Raw genomic sequence first — 17,298 nt, forward strand, 5'->3', positions numbered from 1 at the left:
CCCGCGCTCCCACCGGAGCGGTAGCAGGCCATTTAATAAAGACCGCCGCCGTTGCCGCGTCTTCTTTTTCTCTTGCGGTTCCTGCTGCACTGCTACATCCACAGTCGCTGTCCTGTCCGCCACCACACCTCCCTGCAGACCGAGGCTGCCCCTCCCCCCTCAGCAAGCGACTAGCTTTTACCCAACCACTTCGCCGATACCCCACCCACCCCGCCACGCCTCTCCACCCAACCGCGTTTGTACCATGCCCTCCTCGCCACGCCGCATTCCATACCCGGGCTCGATTCGCATCAACGTGGAGGGTGCGTTCATTCTCGACGACGAGCCTGTCTCGAGTGTGTCCCCGGGCGAGTCACAGGACTCCATCGTCCTCCCCACAAATAACGCGAACATCCACGGCACCGGAAGCAAAACACACAACCGCGACATTGTCCTGCCTTATCACACCTCAGAGGTGTCGCACATCGCTGTCGACGTGAGTTTCATTGTTTTGTCGCTGTCACGCGACATATTGCTAATCCTCGGCAGATTGGCGGGTCTCTTGCAAAGGTCGTGTACTTTTCACGCGACCGCGATAGCGTCGGCGGGCGCATAAACTTCATAATGTTCGAGACTGAAAATATAGATGACCTCATCGCCTTCATGTCGCAACTCATCTCGATCAAACGGCGCTCAATACACGAGACTGCCCCGGCAGACAAGGACGAGAACAACAAGGTATACATCATGGCCACTGGCGGCGGCGCGTACAAGTTCTATGAGCGCATGCGCAAGGAACTGGATGTCGTGATTTGGCGGGAGGACGAAATGGAGTGTCTCATAGTCGGTAGGTTCCCTTACTCCCTCCTCCGTCGTCACTGTTCACCCCCTGACTGTATCTAGGCCTTGACTTTTTTATCACGGAGATCCCAGATGAAGTCTTCACATACAGCGAACAAAATCCAATGTCGTTTGTTGAGGCGAAACCAAATATCTACCCTTATCTGGTATGGGTTTGACATGTCGATTTTCTTCGCCTGAGTGTGCTCACGCGTCGGGATTAGCTTGTAAATATCGGCTCAGGCGTTAGTATGATCAAAGTCTCCGGTCCTAGGCAATTTGAACGGATTGGCGGATCGTCTGTAAGCTTCTTATATGTTATTGATACTCCAGGAAGATCCGAATCAGCTAACTTTGTTCTAGCTCGGCGGTGGCACTTTATGGGGCCTGTTGTCCTTAGTAACTGGCGCGAAGTCATTTGATGGTACACTCCACTCCGTATATCTTCTCGTCTGCCATTCTAACTGGCCTTCTAGAAATGCTTGATATGGCATCACGAGGCGACAACACGAACGTTGACATGCTTGTCGGTGACATCTACGGTGCCGACTACGGCCGCATCGGTCTCAAAGCCTCAACAATTGCCAGTAGTTTCGGCAAAGTCTTCAAGAAGCGGCTAGAATCAAACGATGGCGTGCAAATCAGCGATGCAACCGGAAAGAACATTGACATTTCACCCGAGCACGAATCCAGCGGCATCGACGACAGCAATGACGGCGACATACACCCTGCGAAATTCAGAGCCGAAGATATAAGCCGGAGTTTGCTATATGCTGTCAGTAATAACATCGGTCAAATCGCCTACTTGCAGGCCCAGCGATACAATCTTGAAGATATTTATTTTGGTGGGTCCTTTATCAGAGGTATGTAATTCTTCTCCAACCTCTTTCCTTCATTGTTCTAACTCTGCTAGGCCATCCCCAAACCATGAACACACTGTCATATGCCATCAAGTTTTGGTCAAACGGCGGAAAGAAGGCATATTTCTTGCGGCACGAAGGATACCTAGGCGCCGTGGGCGCGTTCTTACGACGACAGCCCACTGGCTGGGGAAGACGAAATTCTATGGACGACCCGAAACGTGCCAATGTCAAGCGGCAACCATGACCATGTACAACATTAATCGCATTTGACTAACTAATTGCATTTACGTCATCATTATCACCTCCCGCTCGCCTCGCGATTGACTAGAGCTATCAGCTCCTGCATGAAGCTTCTAACATCGTTTGTCCTAACTGCACGCTCTGTAGCGTCCTGAATATTCAGTGATACTGGCGTGATCATCTGTCAATGAGTTAGACACACGAATATCAATCCGAAGTTCCACTACTTACCTTTGCATCGTAGAATCGGCCCTTTGTGAATATCAGTTTAACTGTATACGGCTCTTCCTTATCATTCCGACAGGATACTATCAGGTGTTCTTTGGCACTGTTTATATCTATACTGTCGACACCCAGTAACGAGGACAACTTCTCCAAAGCATTTGAATACCTGTGCCTGTCTGTTAGACATAGATCAGCACCGCAACATCGCAGCCACGTACCATAGAGCCATGGACTCTTGTTCCACTATACGCCTCTCTCGCAACTCGGCTTGCCGTACCTCGTTCGCAAGCTTTGCCGACGCCTCAAGCTTCGTCTGCAAGCTAGTGAGATCTTTCAGATTAGCCTCAATGCTCTGAAGTCGTCGATATTGGTCTGGTATGATGCTATCCCGTAATTTCGAAATGTCATGATCAAGATCTGTCTCCTGGACTTCTAATGTTGCGAGAACCTCCGCTATTTCCCTCATCGACAGCTTTTGATCGACATCTTGTACTTCGGATTCTTGCTGCTGCAAGGCCATAAACTCGGCTCGCATGCTCTCGATCTCCTCAAGTAGCTGCTCAGACTCACTCACTTCGGTCTTCACGACCTCGTACTCTATGACCATGTTAGCTTCATGATCGGCTAGCAATAGTATAATCGTCATACTCTTGCAAAGATCATTCACATGTGCAGTAATTTCATCCGAGACTTCTTGAAGATGCTTCTTCTTGCTAGACAAGATCTGTTTGAGCTCCTCGTTTCGGGTCGTCACCTTGCTAATCTCATTCAGGTCAATTTCCCACATCTTCTGTTTCCGACTGTCGGCGCCCATATCGGCATCCCCATCATCGTCCAGTATCAGCCGTAAAAACGTCTCTTTGGTTTCTTGTTCCAGGTACGTGACTTTCAATTTCGAGAACAGCTCCTTGAAATCCTTGAGCTCAAACTCCACATCTGCTGGATTGGCGCGGTCAAGCGTCGGCATGGCTGCACCATCAAATGACAAATTCGTCACAGTCGCACCACCATTTCGTAATGCAATAGACGATCGCTGGGAAGTCCATTGTTTGAATTCGTCCTCATCGGTCTGGAGATGGAACTGCGTGTCCGCGAACGCGCGTAAGCGCTCGCGCTGTGTCTCGACAAAGCCTCCGGGTATGGAAACATGTATCTGCAGCTCTTCCATTGCGCAACGAAATGCTAAGCAAACTTAAAGTGGCGTTGCGTCGGTCCGTCTGCGCGAAGAAAGCTAGTCGCGCGGTAGACTGGATCGTGTCGCGCTGTTTGTTTATCCCAACTATCATCACGTGATTATCGTGGGCGTCAACGCGTCACTGGATGCAGTTCGAGAACCGATTTCTGTGTGTACTGCAATCATATCTTGGGCAAAATCAAAAACTAGTTCAACTAAAATATAGGCCACCTTAGAACGTCCGCATCTCCGGAGCGAAGTTCATGTCTTCTGAGCGTGATAAAATACTTTTGCACAACGTTCACTGCCGTTGATCGTTCGTAATATCGTACACGTGAAACACGCCTAGGCATAGATATAGATACTGTACATTGGCGTAATGCATTCGCGTGAAATGTCATCGGCGAGATTCGTCATGTACGGTATGATCCTCTCGGTCATGGTGATCATGGCGGTCATGGCGGTCACGGTCGCGATTATGGTCACGGCGATCGTGGTGACTGTGACGGTGTCCTGAGTCTTTATCCTCTCGTCGCCGTCGACTTAAATCTCGTGTGTCGGCACTCTCATGTTTGTGCTCTCTATGTCTATGCCTGGAACTACTCCTTGCGTCTGTTCTGGGCCTCCTCTCCGTCGTCTCGTCGTGTCGTCGAGGTGAGGGCGATCTGCTGCGACTCAGGCGGCCATATTCGCTACCTCGCTCAGCGTTCTTTGAGAGAGACGACTGTCGTGACACCGCCTCCGATGGCCGCCCTAGCCGTCCGAAGGTCAGAGATTTAGCAGCTGCGCGTTCTGCTTCCTTCCTGATTAGAGCACTGTTGTGTGAGTCAACATTTTTGACCATTCGCGAGAGAAAATTAACGTTTGGCTGAAGGCCGCTTGTGTTTTGTCTGTGGAACATTGTTAGTATATGATCTGCAAACACGAGACATGGACTAAGCACCTCTTCGTTAGGTAGGCACTGACGCCCTGTGTGGAGTAGTTGGCCTGTTTAGTGTGCGCTTCCTTGATGAGCAGTTCGACGAAGTAATCGTCGTCAAAGTCATCGTCGCTGTCTGCTACTGCCCCGGCTGACTTGTCTTTGGAAGTATGTGATGGTGTATATCGGCTCGGGTTGGCCATGACCCCGGCCCTCGGGCTGCTGTTAGATGCGCGTTGAGAGTGACGAGCTGCGTTGATGGGACACAAGTCACAGGCGATCACGCCTCAGTCACTCCGATCACGCATGATCGTAGAAGATGCCGCGCTGACGTCATATTACTCAAATGCCGCGTGGCGCGGCCGCTATGCCAGAAACCGCGCGATGCATGCTCAACCGTGCAGACTATAACACTGTCGCCACAACCCGAACCCGATTTCCTTCCCCTTTCCTCACTCATTCCGTGCCCTCACCCTCATCCTCCATCGGTTCCTCCACGGTCGCTCGAGTGCCGTGTGCGCGGTCCGCCTGCCCGTCCGCTCCCCGCCAACCCCCACCCCTTCCCTCCTCGGGCAGCGCCCGCCTGTGATGAAGACCACCTCCCGCTCAGGCTTTGCCGCCGCTTTCCCCGGCGGGTCCTCCGGCGTCTCGCAGCAGGACCTGTCGAACGCCTTCGTCTCGCCCGCCGACGCTGCCATCTCGCAGGAGATCGCAGCTGTCGCCGAGATGTCCTTCAACAGTCTCACTGGTGCGTTTTTTGCTGTGCCAATTTCTGCGGGATCGTTTCGCCACCCGTACGCGCGATTGGTCTAACTGTGTTTATCTTACAGCAGCGGTGCAGCAGCCGACCGGTCGAAAGCGTAAGACGGCGTCATCGGTTAATAAGGCCATGCAAGATGATTCGCAAGTCCAGCAGCAGCAAGTGCTTTCGCAGGAGATGGATCCTGATGATTCAGACTCAGCCGATATGTTGTCGTCGCTGCCGCAAAAGCGGAAAACGCGGACAAAGTGGACCGATAGCGAAACGAATGATCTGCTACGCGGGTGTAATACTGTAAGTGATCATGTCGTGCAGCTAGCCCCCTCGGTTCTTACTTGAGCCCACCTGACAATTCAACTGCAGTACGGTGTCGGCAACTGGAAAAAGATTTTGCAAGATACGCAGTAAGTGCTGTTTCTGCTTGCACTTCGACTGTGGTAGAGATGGTGTGGGCTCACGGATGCAGATTTACGTTCAATAACCGTTCAGCCGTTGATCTTAAGGACCGGTAAGCAGTTTTCGCGTTCCCAGTCATGTGTCGGTCCACTTGTTAACATCTGTGCTTAGCTTCCGCACATACTTCCCCGACGAGTATCGACGTTTATATCCCAACGCCACAACCCACGGCGGTCGTCGCCAGCGGGCACCACTGCCCAACGCACTTCCTAAAGTCAACCGCAAGGAGCGTCGCAGTTTCACTGCTGATGAAGATGCGCGTCTTCTACAGGGTTTTCTCAAGGTACGTTTGTGCTCACAGGTGTCTTGTGCACGGCTAGTTCAGATGCTAATTATCGTTGCAGCATGGACCGTCATGGTCTAAAATTCAGAAGGATGAGGATCTGAATCTATATGAGCGACGAAGTACGGACCTTCGCGACAGGTATGTTCTGATGCCTCTTGGAATAGCTCTCGTCTGTGTGCTTACATCGTGTCAAGATTCCGCAATGCTTTCCCTGAGAAATATGCGGCCGCTGGCTTCAAGACCCGACCGAAGTCGTCCGCCGGCGGATCACGTCAATCTCGCACTGCGCCAATAGTGCAGGATACGGACTCCGCTCTGGACTCGCTTGACAATCTACTAAACGGCAATGCTTCCTGGGTGACGGAGGACGATCACAACAGTGCGGGGCTATTTGCCGCATCGGACTTGGTCGACAACGGATCTGGAAACGCGGCCGACGTGTTTTATGACACTGGCGATCACCTTGGAACATCGCAGCTAGTCGGTCGCGACGACAAGATCCCAATCGATCCCAAAGTTACCGAAGCCTCAGCTCGTCGCAAGTAGCTTCGTGGATCTGCCGATCTGGCCAGGTGTTGTCTCTATATTTTTGCTCTTTTTGTCCGTTCCCAAGCCAGTACTTTGTTTTCTGTTAGTTTGTGTCTCTTGTACGAGGATTGTGTACTCTTAGTGTGTAAATTATGTTGTTCTTATATTCTCGATTCATTTGAGTGGTGTGCTTCATTTTAGAAATTCGGATAATTGCAAGTTCTTGATTTGAACGCCAGCACGGCGGCATGATTCTAAGTAATTTGCTCCTCTGACGTAGAACCATTTGTGAGTTACAACAATCAGCAAACGGAGGCAACCAAGGGGGAGTGGTTGGAAATACCAAGCCTCGGCGGCGCGCTGTAGTTCCCAGTCTCTTGAGGTCTCTTTGGGGCGCTGTTGGCACGGCTACGCAAAAGTCGACTCCTGAATTCGAGATTGCGGCTCTAAATGAAGATCTAATGCCAGCTGCAAATTGGTCATTTGATCTAGGAATTTACCGAGACGTTACGGAACCAGTGATGATTACGTTTTTGCGGTGAATTTGTCTTTGTTCCGTTCTTGCATTGATACAGGCATGTCAAATTTCCCTGATCTGCTACGCATATTTGACGGCCGGTACCTCCCTGAACCATTCCTCGGACCGGGCGAAGGACCATCGCGACCTACCAGACTGTCGCGTAACCTACTACTAGTTGCCAATGCAGTGTCCACGAATGCATCGTGGTTATTGCAGCATTTTTCTAAGCTGAGCTTGGTTGGTGCTGTGGGTGCAGACACACAGGTTGTGTTTGTCTCGTTCGTTCAGAACGTCGAGTTTCACGCTGAGTGTTTTAAGAAGGCGGTATGTGTTACGTTTTCACAGCCTATGGGACTATCGAAGGATTTTAACGTCGTGAATAGGGCGTTGATATAAATTTGCACATTGCTCAGAAGTCATTCGTGTTTGTCGACGGTAGCAGTGCTCTGTTCAACGACTTACCGGCAGCATCAAGCAGTATATCTGCAGCACACACTTCACTACACCTCAAAGCCGGCCTTTTCCCAAGCTGGCGGGAGCAACTTCAAACACTGTTAGAGAGATCAAGAAGAGGCGAGACACGCCCACGAAGGCAAATATTATGTCTTGAGGCTCTAGATATGGTCATGGCACTTGGGATAGCTGGTGCCACAGAGCTGCTGAATCTCGTAACTGAATTACGGAATGTATGTACATTTCTCCATCTTCATTTAGAAGTTCCTGAGGTACTAACAGCTCGAAGAGTGCAGATACGACGATCGTCTCGACCTACTCATCTGCGGAAATGCTGACAGGATATAGCCCTCTGGCGCGCGAGCAATGCATGTATCTCCAAGGCCTGTCTAGGCAAGCTCTGGCAATTTTCAGTCTTCGTCCTTTGGAGTCTGGATATTCAGATGAAGTGTCTGGGTTTTTGCGGATAACAAGGGGCGGTGAGCCAACTACGGAAGTTGTAGAATGCGGAGAGTTCCATTACTTTGTCGGGGAGGGCAACTTGGGCAGCGCCAAAGTGTTTGTCAGAGGACGGTGGTAGTAGTGACGATAGTCCGCACTATGCAAATATGTACATGTGTAGATAATTCACGATCATTGCGTATTCCGGAGGGTGCAGTTCGCAATGGGTGAAGGTTCTAGAGGCCGAAATCAGATGTCGGGGGCATCACGAAAATTGAACACCGCGTAAAATAAAATAAGCTTTATATGACTGGTCGAAACACCGTAGTTCGCGACCTTTCTCGGCACGACAGTCTATAACCATTGGCAGCTCATATCCAGTGACGACACGCCGGTGTTCTAATTATGCAAGCGGTGAACACGCTAAATCGCAGTCTCCGAGGCACGGCGATGCGGGCTGGCCAGCTCCTGCTGATACGACCGGCGACGTCGGCTCTTGCAGTGCGACCTTCATCACTCTTCCGCGAAGCACTGCTGCCACGGCATAGTACAAATTTCACGAGAGGATACGCAACTTCGCAACCGTCACTACCGATACAGTCGCTTGGAGTGGCCGCATGTACGTGCTAATTCAAGTTTCGATGGTCGCGCTGAGAGTACTGAACCAAGTCAACAGACGAGTACGTGCCTCCCACCGGCGCGAACCTGCCGCCGCTGACGAAGTATCCGAAATTATACATCAAAGAAATTGGTCGACGTATAAAGTGGCGACTCCAAATGGGATTGAGGTAGCTTGGTCTTTTGGTGCGCATACGTTGGCTTGATCGGAAAACTAACTTCGATATATAGAGTCATCCTGCTTCGAGTGAGATACAAGAGAAAGGCTCGCTGGAACGAATGGAGGGAAGAAGCCACGAGCACATACGTCGAGCTGAACGAAGCGTTTGCCAGGTACGTCGCTAATCCGGGCGGTCTAGCCAAACAGGAATCACGCTGACCAGGTTGCAACAGGCGCAACACAACTGAAGTTTCGAGGCTCAGCACGATGTTTGTTAGCGCCCATCTCGAGGGCCGAATTAAGAACATGGACAAAGACTGGGAGCTTTCATGGGAGCTCGAGAAATTCTTGGAGCCTGTGAAGCTGATTAGCGTGTCTCCCGTGGATATGGGCAACGACTCGGCTGTCACGTATCTCCAGCTGGTATATCGGTTTTATTCACAGCAGGTTAGTGACACTTAACTCAACTTTGAGGCGCAGTAAGAGCTAATTTCGTGATATAGAAACTGGAGTTGACCTACGCCAAGAACCGGAAAGTCCCTAAGAAGACCGACGAGCGCAAAGTTCTGGATTACATTGTGTTCGTTATGAATATGGACACGGGTGAAATTAGAGTATCTGGATCTCTGTTTGAATGTATGTTTGTTTGCTATGTATTTACTGAGGCAAGTTGTCTAACTATTTGTTCAGGTCCGGTCACAGAGCCGATACCAACTCAGGTCATGTCGGAAGGACTTATTTTGAACTCCATGAAGAAGCATGGAGATATATTTCGGAAGAAGCCTGCGCCGACGGATTTCAGCGCAGTATGAGGATGCTGCTAGTTCAGCCCAAGTGTGAGGGTCGTCGATGAAATCGCCAGACTTGGCCACCACAAAAGTCGTTCTTCATCGACCACTATTGTATATAGATACGGACAAAGTGACTGCATATCCACATCTACTCCCAATAGATCGAATTTCTTTAGAGCCGTCCCAGAGACATTGCGACTTAAAAAACTCAAATTATCTCTGAACAAAGCCTGCCAGAGTTGGCAACAGTCGCCTTGCGTTGGTCCGATATGAAAATCTTGATTTTAAAGTATAGAGACGTTTGGAGGCCAAAAGAAGTTAGAAAATGTCAAAAGCGCTATTTGCTAGAAGCAAGGTGACGCAAATATGTCTGGCTGAGGGTGACAATGTTGCGCAATCACGATAGTCAACGACAAGCGCTCGAGCACGACACAGGGGATCAATCGCTGAAACCTGCAGCAGAAAGTCACTTGACAGCGGAACGGATAGGGGTGAACGGTGTAACTATTGTGACTGTGGTGATGGCGGCGTACAGGACGGCGCGTATATGCGTAGCTTGCGTATGCCATGGGCGGTGCCCACCGTCCCTTTTGGCAGAGGAAGAGCCGCGCGCCGCATAACGAGCCGCATGAAGCGTGGCGCCACGCTGCGGCGTTGCTGGAAGTGGAGTGTGGCTGCGTTGGGGGCTTGCCCCACGAACTGATGCGGCGGTGTGGCTGGGCAGGGTCCCGCTCCCGGTCTGGCAACCTCCACGCCGCCGCACGCTCCCTCGCTGCCAACCTAACGCGGGCCCCTGACCAGCCCCCCTCAGTGATGTGATCGTCACCGGGGATTTAGGGTCGATCTGATGCTAATGAACCATCTGCATGTGTGCCGCTGGACGCGCCACGTGGACATACTCTAGGCGTGATGCATCCCGATTCGGTGCGAGATTTACTGAGTGCTTGGCTTTGGCGCCGTGGCGCGTACCGAATTACAGCTCATGTCGCATTGCGTCAGGACATTTTGGCTCTTGCAGGACGTTCTCAGAGCTCTTGCTGGACCGTTTTCTGCCTTCGAGTGCCCTGACCGCACTTTTTGATGACGCCACAGCGGTCGCATTCAGCTAGATGCCCTGCCATCTCATCTCGCTCCTTCCGGCACATTGATCTGTCTCACGCTTTCTTCGATGAATCTATTAGTGCTTCCAGCTAAGCTATACCCTGAATGTGTTAGATCGGCGATATATTTGCTCCGTTGCGGCCTTGTATGCGCGTATTACGCAAGGGACCTAGCGTCGTACCTCTGTGCTTTGATGGAAAACGACTCTCTACATGCTATGGCAGCTATACGCTTCCGCACCGACTTCATACGCTCCACTGGGAAACGTACGACAATGCTTATAATGCATGGGTATCCCCTGCCATCATGTCAGCTTCTATTTCTCGTCGTCCCGTGGTTCCCACCATCTTGTAGCGGTGTACGCTGTTTCATCGCTGTCTCTCTGTCGCTCAGTATACGTTCGAGCATACTCGGGAGGCCATCCCCTGTACTACACCAGTCTTTCTGCAACTTTCGGTTCCTTGCCACCTTTGCTTAAAACATGGCGCGATTTACGAGCGTCCCCTACCGCTTCAGTTTTCTAGCTTTTGGCCTCCTGCTACCCCAATGGCTCGCACCACCCGTTGACGCGGCTGGTACGTTGATGCTTCACATTTGCTGTCTTATTCACATCTGATGCTAATTAAATTTCTCTACAGCTTTACCCGCTGTTGTATACGAGACCGTCACTGAGCCGCTTGTCGTTGTGACCGTCACCAGCAGTTGCACCTCAGATATCTACACCGTCGACAGCACCGTCTATGTCACCGAATACGTCAGCGAGATTGACACAGGGGTTACCACAGAGACCATAGTGTATAGCCAATGTACATATTCTATCGTGCCTTCTTTGGCGACTTTAGCTAACACATGTCTGCAGATACTACAGCCACTACCGTCATTGCAGTATATGACTACACCCAAACGACTGCCATCGTGTATGTTTCGCCAACCATTTCTTCGTCGGCGTATCAGGCGGCTTCTACCTCCACGAGTGCGACTGAGTCGTCATCGAGTCCAGCAATCACCACCACATCTTGGATGTCTACGACTCTGTCTTCGTCTGCCCCAGCGTCAACGGAAACGTCAGAGTACCCCGCTTCAGACCAAATTACTTCTATTGAATATTCAAGCTATGGCAATGCAGATCCTACGACAAGTAGCGAGATTAACACATCGATCGAAACAATGGCTTTCATGACGACGACGTCTTCCTTGACGATCGCGCCGGAGAGCGAAACATCCGCCGCAGCTGTCTCTTCTACGGTATATTCTTCCGATTACGTCTCCACTAGTGCCGCGGCGGCTGCAAGTACAAAGACATCTTCAAGTGTGACGAACTCACCGAGTGACTCTTTCTCGAGTGTGGTTGCTGCCTCATCCTCATCCTCTTACGCCGAGAGCACTACGGAGACTACTACGAGTGCGGATGTTACTGCAACTTCAATTGAGACATCTACGGCCGAGTACACATATATGTCGACTTCTTCGACATACGTTCCTGTGGAAAGTGCGACTGCAACAAGTGACGAAGCCGTTACGACTTCAACGGAGTCTTCTTCGGTGAAGTATACATATGTACCTACTTCAGCTGTGTCGTCTGTTGATTCAGACAGCACAACGACTACGGACCTATACTTTGCTACGACCTCAAGCGAGGCTTCTGAATCGGAGTACACATATGCTCCGACTTCAACAGCGACATACAGTGCTACTGATAGCACGACTGCTACAAGTACCAGTGCTACTTCCTCCTTGAGTGATTCTTCGAGCGCAACTTCTACAGCATCCGAGGAGTCTACGACCAATTCAGTTTCGACTTCATCAGCTTCTTCTACGATTAGTGATATCACTTCAACCGTGGCATCAAGTGAGACCAGCACTGTCAGCAGCACAATCTCGAGCTCCACTTCCACGAAGGATGTATCTAGTGCAGCTACTACTACGACCTCTAGGACGGCACAGCCCTCGGCTACAGTGACACCGACCACACCGAGTTCTACCGCGTCTCAGACGTCAACGTCCACTACTTCCTCTACAGTGACATCAACTAGTCCAGCTACAACCTCCACTGCTTATGACAATGTCTCAGCAAGCTCTTCGGATTCTCAAACTTTGATTGAATCCTTTTTCGACACCTCGGATACTACTTCGACCACAACAATTTACAGCACTATTACTCGAACGATAACATGGTCATGGACGACAATCACCACTGATATCAACACTTCGTCATCGTCGTCTTCAGTCAAGGCAACTACGTCTGAATCTGTTACGACGACATCGCTGTCCAGTACCGACACTACTGCAACTACATCACTAGCTTCTAGCACTACGTTGAGTACCACTTCGTCACCAACAACCACAAGCACTTCGTTGACCACATCATCTACCTCGACGACGTCGACAACTGATGTAGCGACATCGACTGAAGCCACATCGACAACCACTTCTGCTTCTCTGGCCAGTGCTTCATCCTCGGCAGTCTCCACTATTATTCCTTACGGTATTGCCTATAGTCCATACAATGACGACTCCTCGTGCAAGACATTAGATGAGGTGGCACAGGACTTTGCCAAAATTCAAGCTAAAGGGATTACACGCGTTCGACTCTATGGTACAGACTGTGACTCCATCACCACGGTTGAAGGACAATTAGAAGATTATGGTCTCCATGTCATCCAAGGGTTCTGGTTTGATGACACCGGTGTTGATTCGATTGATACTGGCGTTTCCGATATGATCGCATGGGGCTCGACCGACAGTAACTGGGACTTGGTCGACTTGATCGTTGTTGGTATGTTTTCGATGTTTGCCTATTGCTAAAACAAAACTAAGTTGAAATAGGAAACGAAGCGGTTTACAGCGGATACGTTACGGCGGACGAGCTAGTATCCAAGCTTGCATCAGTGCGGACGTTGCTTCAAGATGCCGGCTACACTGGACAAATCACAACCGCAGAAGTGACAAGCACATATCAAAGCTACCCAGAGCTGTGTACCACAGACTCAGTTGATATTGTTGGTATCAACTCTCAGCCTTACTTCGACGCATATTCGACTGCTTCGACTGCGGGGGCTTTCAACGAAGGCCAGATCACGGTAGCTTCGGAGGCTTGCGGTGGCAAAGACGTATTCATCCTTGAGTCCGGATACCCCTCATCTGGATTGACATATTACAACAATGTTCCTTCCGTCGAGAACCAGAAGATTGCGATTAAGAGCATATTGGAAACTTCCAGTGGAGACCTCGTGATATTCACCATGTACGACGACAAGTGGAAAGAGCTTGGCGAATACGAAGTTGAACAGTCCTTCGGTATTATACAGCTACTTGAGTAAGATTTGGCAAGACATAACTGTTAGATTTGTATGACTACTGTAACTATGTGCGATAGCGGTGTTTGGTCGGAAAGCTATTGGTTTCCTTGTTGTCTTTCATGGTGCTCATTGTTGGATTAATTGGATACGCGTCTTCATAAGCAATGTATTTATAAAGTCTGTAAGTCCGGGATACCATTTGTTGTTTAGAATGTTTACTTAGTTACCTTCTAATTTTTAATTGACAACCGGGCTTAGCAACACGCTTGAGCGCGTTCTAAAAAGGTTCGCGGCCGCGCACAACGATGTAGGCAATAAATTGTGAAGCTCATACATATCCATTAAATTTCGGTAAACCTTCAAAGAGAAACGAGAAGACACGATTCACCATTCATCCCTGCTGGTCAGTCTGACTCGATAGTGTGTAGGACGAATTTTGGGGAGAGAACTTGGCGACTATGTTTCAGCTAACCAGGGTTGGGGTTTGATCGTGACTTGACTAGTATAAACCCTGGTTGTCCCTGATCAGATCGTATTAACCTGGTCTTGGATTTTCCTAGCCTCTTTCGAATAGGGACTTACAGTTCTTAATATATCTCATTTGCTGGACAGGTGTGTTCCCATATTATTGATTTGTTTGCGGAGCATCGGCATTTGGGATGCCGATTGTGTGACGACCGGCCATACTATTGGAACCACCATGGTGTATCCTTGACGACGTGCTTTGTTTTCAATAGTTCCTACATCCTGATGCCATTCCAGGAAATGATGGACATCATTCATATTCGGTCGAAAGATGCAAATCGTTCAGTAAGGGGTTCTAACGTGTCATGCCACAATAATAGATTCATCTACGCATACTTATCTACACGAAGGCAATCGCAGCATGTTGATCAACGTTAAAGTATGACACCCAGTCATCTGAATTTTATTGAACATCATTCTAATTTTACTCTTGCTTAGACTTTGACTGGGAAGGAGGTAATATTCTGCACAGACTCGACTACGACGCGGGAATCTGACTTACAATATGATCACAGATTCGTCTCGATGTCCAACCTACCGACAAGGTACGCGAGATATTTCGACAAATTAAGCTGCTCAATGGTTTTAACTTGTTCTGTTTAGATCGCGTATATTAAGGAGCGCTTACAAGAGAAGGAGGGTATTCCGCCGGACCAGCAGCGGTTAATCTACAGCGGCAAGCAAATGTACGTCAAGTATTCGTCTACACAGATTAACTCTACACAGATTAACTCTGAAATTTTCATTTAGGGCCGATGATAAGACGGCTGAGGATTACAGCTTACGAGGCGGATCCACCCTGCATCTCGTTCTCGCTCTTCGTGGAGGCAGCTTGTGACGACTCACAGGTTGAACTGGCACTCAGCCAAGCGATGCATTTTCAGCTATGTAAAGATGATGCAGCGGAATTGTACAGTATGTTCATAAAGCATGTTCTGTATGCATTGTCTGAACGGACGACCTTGCTATGGAGTCATATCGTCCAATTGAGGAGGAGGAGCAGGAGGAGCGTTTTGATTTCAGCTCCAACAATGGCGTTTTTATTTTGTATTACAAGTAGTAATTCCTCTGCATTATAGTTTTTTTTTGCGATGAATATCGATCTTTCTGATTGTGTCGTCAGTGCGCGAATGTGACCAACTAGAGAATGTCATCGGCTGTTTCAGACGCGTTAAACACTCGACATTCAAAACAAGTTAATATCTTCGACCACCTTTCGGTGGTCAGGCAGTCAGACGGACGAATGGCTAGCTACGGTAACGTCATCTCCTGTTGCAACCTTCTGGTCGCTTGACTGCAAGCTGCCATCCTCATCGCAGCTTCTCACCTTACCAGTACACCAGCAGCTCTGACGTTAAACCATTTATCTGATCTGGACAAGACTAGTCGATACTGTTGTAGTGCCGAAATGATACTGTTTAAACTTCAATATAGTTATTCAGAGTATAGTAAACTGTCCCGGGCAATATTTGAAAATTGGTCTAGTGGCCTAAAGGTAAGGCGCTGCTCTCCGGAGGCAGAGATTGTGGGTTCGAGTCCCATCTAGACCTGAATTTTTTTCGCCTTGTTATGGTACTACCTTAGATTTTTTGTCTCTGTCAACTAAATATCTATTAAACGTACACTATGACTAGCTGGTTGTTTTAACTGGTTCTATAATACACCATCAGAGAAATACGATGTGTCACTTGTGCTCTGCAGTCACCTATACGCATTTCAGACTCCAAACCCACGATAACACATATTCGACCTTATAGTTTAGGCTTATCATGTCTGTACTACTCACCGATGTCAAAACATAGCAATAATGTCACAATCCCTACATTCTCAGATCCGCTAAAACTCGCCTTTTCTGATCCTCTCACGCAGCTCTTCTATTGGAGTCCGCTGAGCCTCCGGAAGTGCTGCCAGCTGTGCATCTGTGAGATCCATAACCTGCTTGATAAGCGCCTGAGTATCCATTCCAGGAGGAAGATTGAACGGGCGTGGTGCAACAGCCGGCGCAGCCGGCGGCGCCGGCGGAAGCTGTTGCTGTTGTAGCTGTTGCGGCTGCGACTGCTGCGGACGAGCTGTAATTACCGGCGGTGGTGGTGTTAATTCTACCCGTTGCTGGTATTGCTGTGCCTGTTGTTGTTTCTGTGCAGCAAGCTGTGATGGGTCGACCGCCTTTGTGACAGCAGTGGCGTCAACGAGTCCCATAAGAAGCATGCTCTGTATGACAGCATAAGACAGTTGTGGTGACGACTTCAAGAGCTCTCGCGCATTTGCGGGATTCGCCATGACAACTGCCTTTAGCTCCTGCAGTATTTTAAGCATTTGCGGAGGAGTGAATGCTGCTAGAGTCTGCGATATGGCATTGGGGGTAGTCAAGTTCGGCGGGGGAGGGGTACCTGCAGGCAACTGTGTAGATATCGATCCAGCTGTTGATGAATCAATAAAATATTTAGACAATTATGGCAGAAGTCCATCTTACACGATGAAGGCTTGTCGCTGGCTATGGAGCCAATCGAAGTCTCATGAGAGAAGTCGACTCGCAGAGGTCGGTTGCTTAGCTCAAAATTGTTTAGATTTCGCACAGCAGATGCTGCAGTATCGGCGTCTGATAAATCTATCAATATTTTGATTCCTAAGAATCCAGGAAAATCCAAAACGCACCGTGGTATTCAACGAAACCGTAGCCCTTAGGAAGTCCAGTGTCCTTGTCAACCACAAATCTGTAATTCGCTACGGGACCGACCGACTGGAATACATCTATTCGCATAGAAAAGAAAAAATTAGTTCAACATTCAGACATGCTCTCTAGATGGGGCCACACAAACCGATGATCTGCTGCTCCGGTTGATCGTACGGAACATTGCCGACGAAGACGACCTTACTGTTCGATTTGTCGGCCATGATTTGACTGTTATCCAGAACGTTTGTCAGCTTAAGATCTTACGCGTCAACACCATTAATCCCATGACTTACGTATTATGGCCGCGAGAAGGTAGCCAGAATCTAGTCAACGGGATCACCCAGGTTCGCGATGACCGCTGCAAGGAAGTTAGTCCGCATGGACGCGCTCAAAGTACGCGGAGAGAAATAAGGTTTTCATGAGCGTGCGGCTCAATAATCTGTTCG

At 49.4% G+C, this 17,298-nt stretch overlaps 9 protein-coding genes and 1 non-coding gene across 10 annotated transcripts; 7 read left to right on the top strand and 3 right to left on the bottom strand.

The window, feature by feature from the left end:
- Positions 1 to 244: 244 nt before the first annotated feature.
- V1518DRAFT_438213 (fumble-domain-containing protein) lies at positions 245 to 1,926 on the top strand (the record flags this gene model as incomplete). The annotated part of the gene is made up of 7 exons (XM_066906348.1): positions 245 to 475; positions 529 to 826; positions 883 to 986; positions 1,044 to 1,121; positions 1,183 to 1,243; positions 1,296 to 1,682; positions 1,733 to 1,926. The coding sequence occupies 7 exons, from the start codon at positions 245 to 247 to the stop codon at positions 1,924 to 1,926; spliced, it is 1,353 nt and encodes a 450-aa protein (XP_066759111.1).
- V1518DRAFT_299513 (uncharacterized protein) lies at positions 1,836 to 3,516 on the bottom strand. Its single transcript, XM_066901094.1, has 4 exons — positions 2,796 to 3,516; positions 2,366 to 2,744; positions 2,154 to 2,313; positions 1,836 to 2,103 (listed from the first exon to the last, which is right to left on the bottom strand). Exons 1-4 carry the CDS (start codon positions 3,313 to 3,315, stop codon positions 1,981 to 1,983), a joined length of 1,182 nt encoding a protein of 393 aa, XP_066759112.1. The 5' UTR covers positions 3,316 to 3,516; the 3' UTR covers positions 1,836 to 1,980.
- V1518DRAFT_299528 (uncharacterized protein) lies at positions 3,517 to 4,597 on the bottom strand. Its single transcript, XM_066901095.1, has 2 exons — positions 4,265 to 4,597; positions 3,517 to 4,211 (listed from the first exon to the last, which is right to left on the bottom strand). The coding sequence occupies exons 1-2, from the start codon at positions 4,441 to 4,443 to the stop codon at positions 3,719 to 3,721; spliced, it is 672 nt and encodes a 223-aa protein (XP_066759113.1). The 5' UTR covers positions 4,444 to 4,597; the 3' UTR covers positions 3,517 to 3,718.
- A 97-nt stretch (positions 4,598 to 4,694) lies between these two features.
- V1518DRAFT_418009 (uncharacterized protein) lies at positions 4,695 to 6,528 on the top strand. Its single transcript, XM_066904441.1, has 7 exons — positions 4,695 to 4,988; positions 5,071 to 5,294; positions 5,364 to 5,404; positions 5,467 to 5,508; positions 5,568 to 5,739; positions 5,801 to 5,880; positions 5,937 to 6,528. The coding sequence occupies exons 1-7, from the start codon at positions 4,829 to 4,831 to the stop codon at positions 6,286 to 6,288; spliced, it is 1,071 nt and encodes a 356-aa protein (XP_066759114.1). The 5' UTR covers positions 4,695 to 4,828; the 3' UTR covers positions 6,289 to 6,528.
- A 41-nt stretch (positions 6,529 to 6,569) lies between these two features.
- Positions 6,570 to 7,985, top strand: V1518DRAFT_418013 (uncharacterized protein). Its single transcript, XM_066904442.1, has 3 exons — positions 6,570 to 7,114; positions 7,174 to 7,476; positions 7,533 to 7,985. The coding sequence occupies exons 1-3, from the start codon at positions 6,848 to 6,850 to the stop codon at positions 7,821 to 7,823; spliced, it is 861 nt and encodes a 286-aa protein (XP_066759115.1). The 5' UTR covers positions 6,570 to 6,847; the 3' UTR covers positions 7,824 to 7,985.
- Positions 7,986 to 8,001: 16 nt separating this feature from the next.
- V1518DRAFT_418015 (MBA1-like protein-domain-containing protein) lies at positions 8,002 to 9,430 on the top strand. The gene is made up of 6 exons (XM_066904443.1): positions 8,002 to 8,303; positions 8,361 to 8,472; positions 8,534 to 8,635; positions 8,696 to 8,909; positions 8,966 to 9,098; positions 9,153 to 9,430. The coding sequence occupies exons 1-6, from the start codon at positions 8,090 to 8,092 to the stop codon at positions 9,272 to 9,274; spliced, it is 897 nt and encodes a 298-aa protein (XP_066759116.1). The 5' UTR covers positions 8,002 to 8,089; the 3' UTR covers positions 9,275 to 9,430.
- A 1,405-nt stretch (positions 9,431 to 10,835) lies between these two features.
- On the top strand, positions 10,836 to 13,674 carry V1518DRAFT_405985 (uncharacterized protein; the record flags this gene model as incomplete). The annotated part of the gene is made up of 4 exons (XM_066901940.1): positions 10,836 to 10,929; positions 10,993 to 11,160; positions 11,214 to 13,130; positions 13,181 to 13,674. The coding sequence occupies 4 exons, from the start codon at positions 10,836 to 10,838 to the stop codon at positions 13,672 to 13,674; spliced, it is 2,673 nt and encodes an 890-aa protein (XP_066759117.1).
- Positions 13,675 to 14,353: 679 nt separating this feature from the next.
- V1518DRAFT_405986 (ubiquitin family) lies at positions 14,354 to 15,016 on the top strand (the record flags this gene model as incomplete). Its single annotated transcript, XM_066901941.1, has 7 exons — positions 14,354 to 14,356; positions 14,391 to 14,463; positions 14,499 to 14,557; positions 14,617 to 14,634; positions 14,694 to 14,723; positions 14,782 to 14,864; positions 14,929 to 15,016. 7 exons carry the CDS (start codon positions 14,354 to 14,356, stop codon positions 15,014 to 15,016), a joined length of 354 nt encoding a protein of 117 aa, XP_066759118.1.
- A 640-nt stretch (positions 15,017 to 15,656) lies between these two features.
- On the top strand, positions 15,657 to 15,728 carry V1518DRAFT_t41. Its single transcript has one exon. It is a non-coding gene; the product is annotated as a tRNA-Arg (tRNA).
- Positions 15,729 to 15,750: 22 nt separating this feature from the next.
- V1518DRAFT_418030 (uncharacterized protein) lies at positions 15,751 to 17,223 on the bottom strand. Its single transcript, XM_066904444.1, has 6 exons — positions 17,146 to 17,223; positions 16,998 to 17,080; positions 16,834 to 16,929; positions 16,652 to 16,777; positions 15,965 to 16,598; positions 15,751 to 15,883 (listed from the first exon to the last, which is right to left on the bottom strand). The coding sequence occupies exons 2-5, from the start codon at positions 17,071 to 17,073 to the stop codon at positions 16,015 to 16,017; spliced, it is 882 nt and encodes a 293-aa protein (XP_066759119.1). The 5' UTR covers positions 17,074 to 17,080; positions 17,146 to 17,223; the 3' UTR covers positions 15,751 to 15,883; positions 15,965 to 16,014.
- Positions 17,224 to 17,298: the final 75 nt, after the last annotated feature.

This window comes from Limtongia smithiae, assembly GCF_038497785.1.
Source record: "Limtongia smithiae strain NRRL Y-17922 unplaced genomic scaffold V1518scaffold_7, whole genome shotgun sequence".
In the NCBI taxonomy this organism is placed as follows: Eukaryota; Fungi; Ascomycota; class Lipomycetes; order Lipomycetales; family Lipomycetaceae; genus Limtongia; species Limtongia smithiae.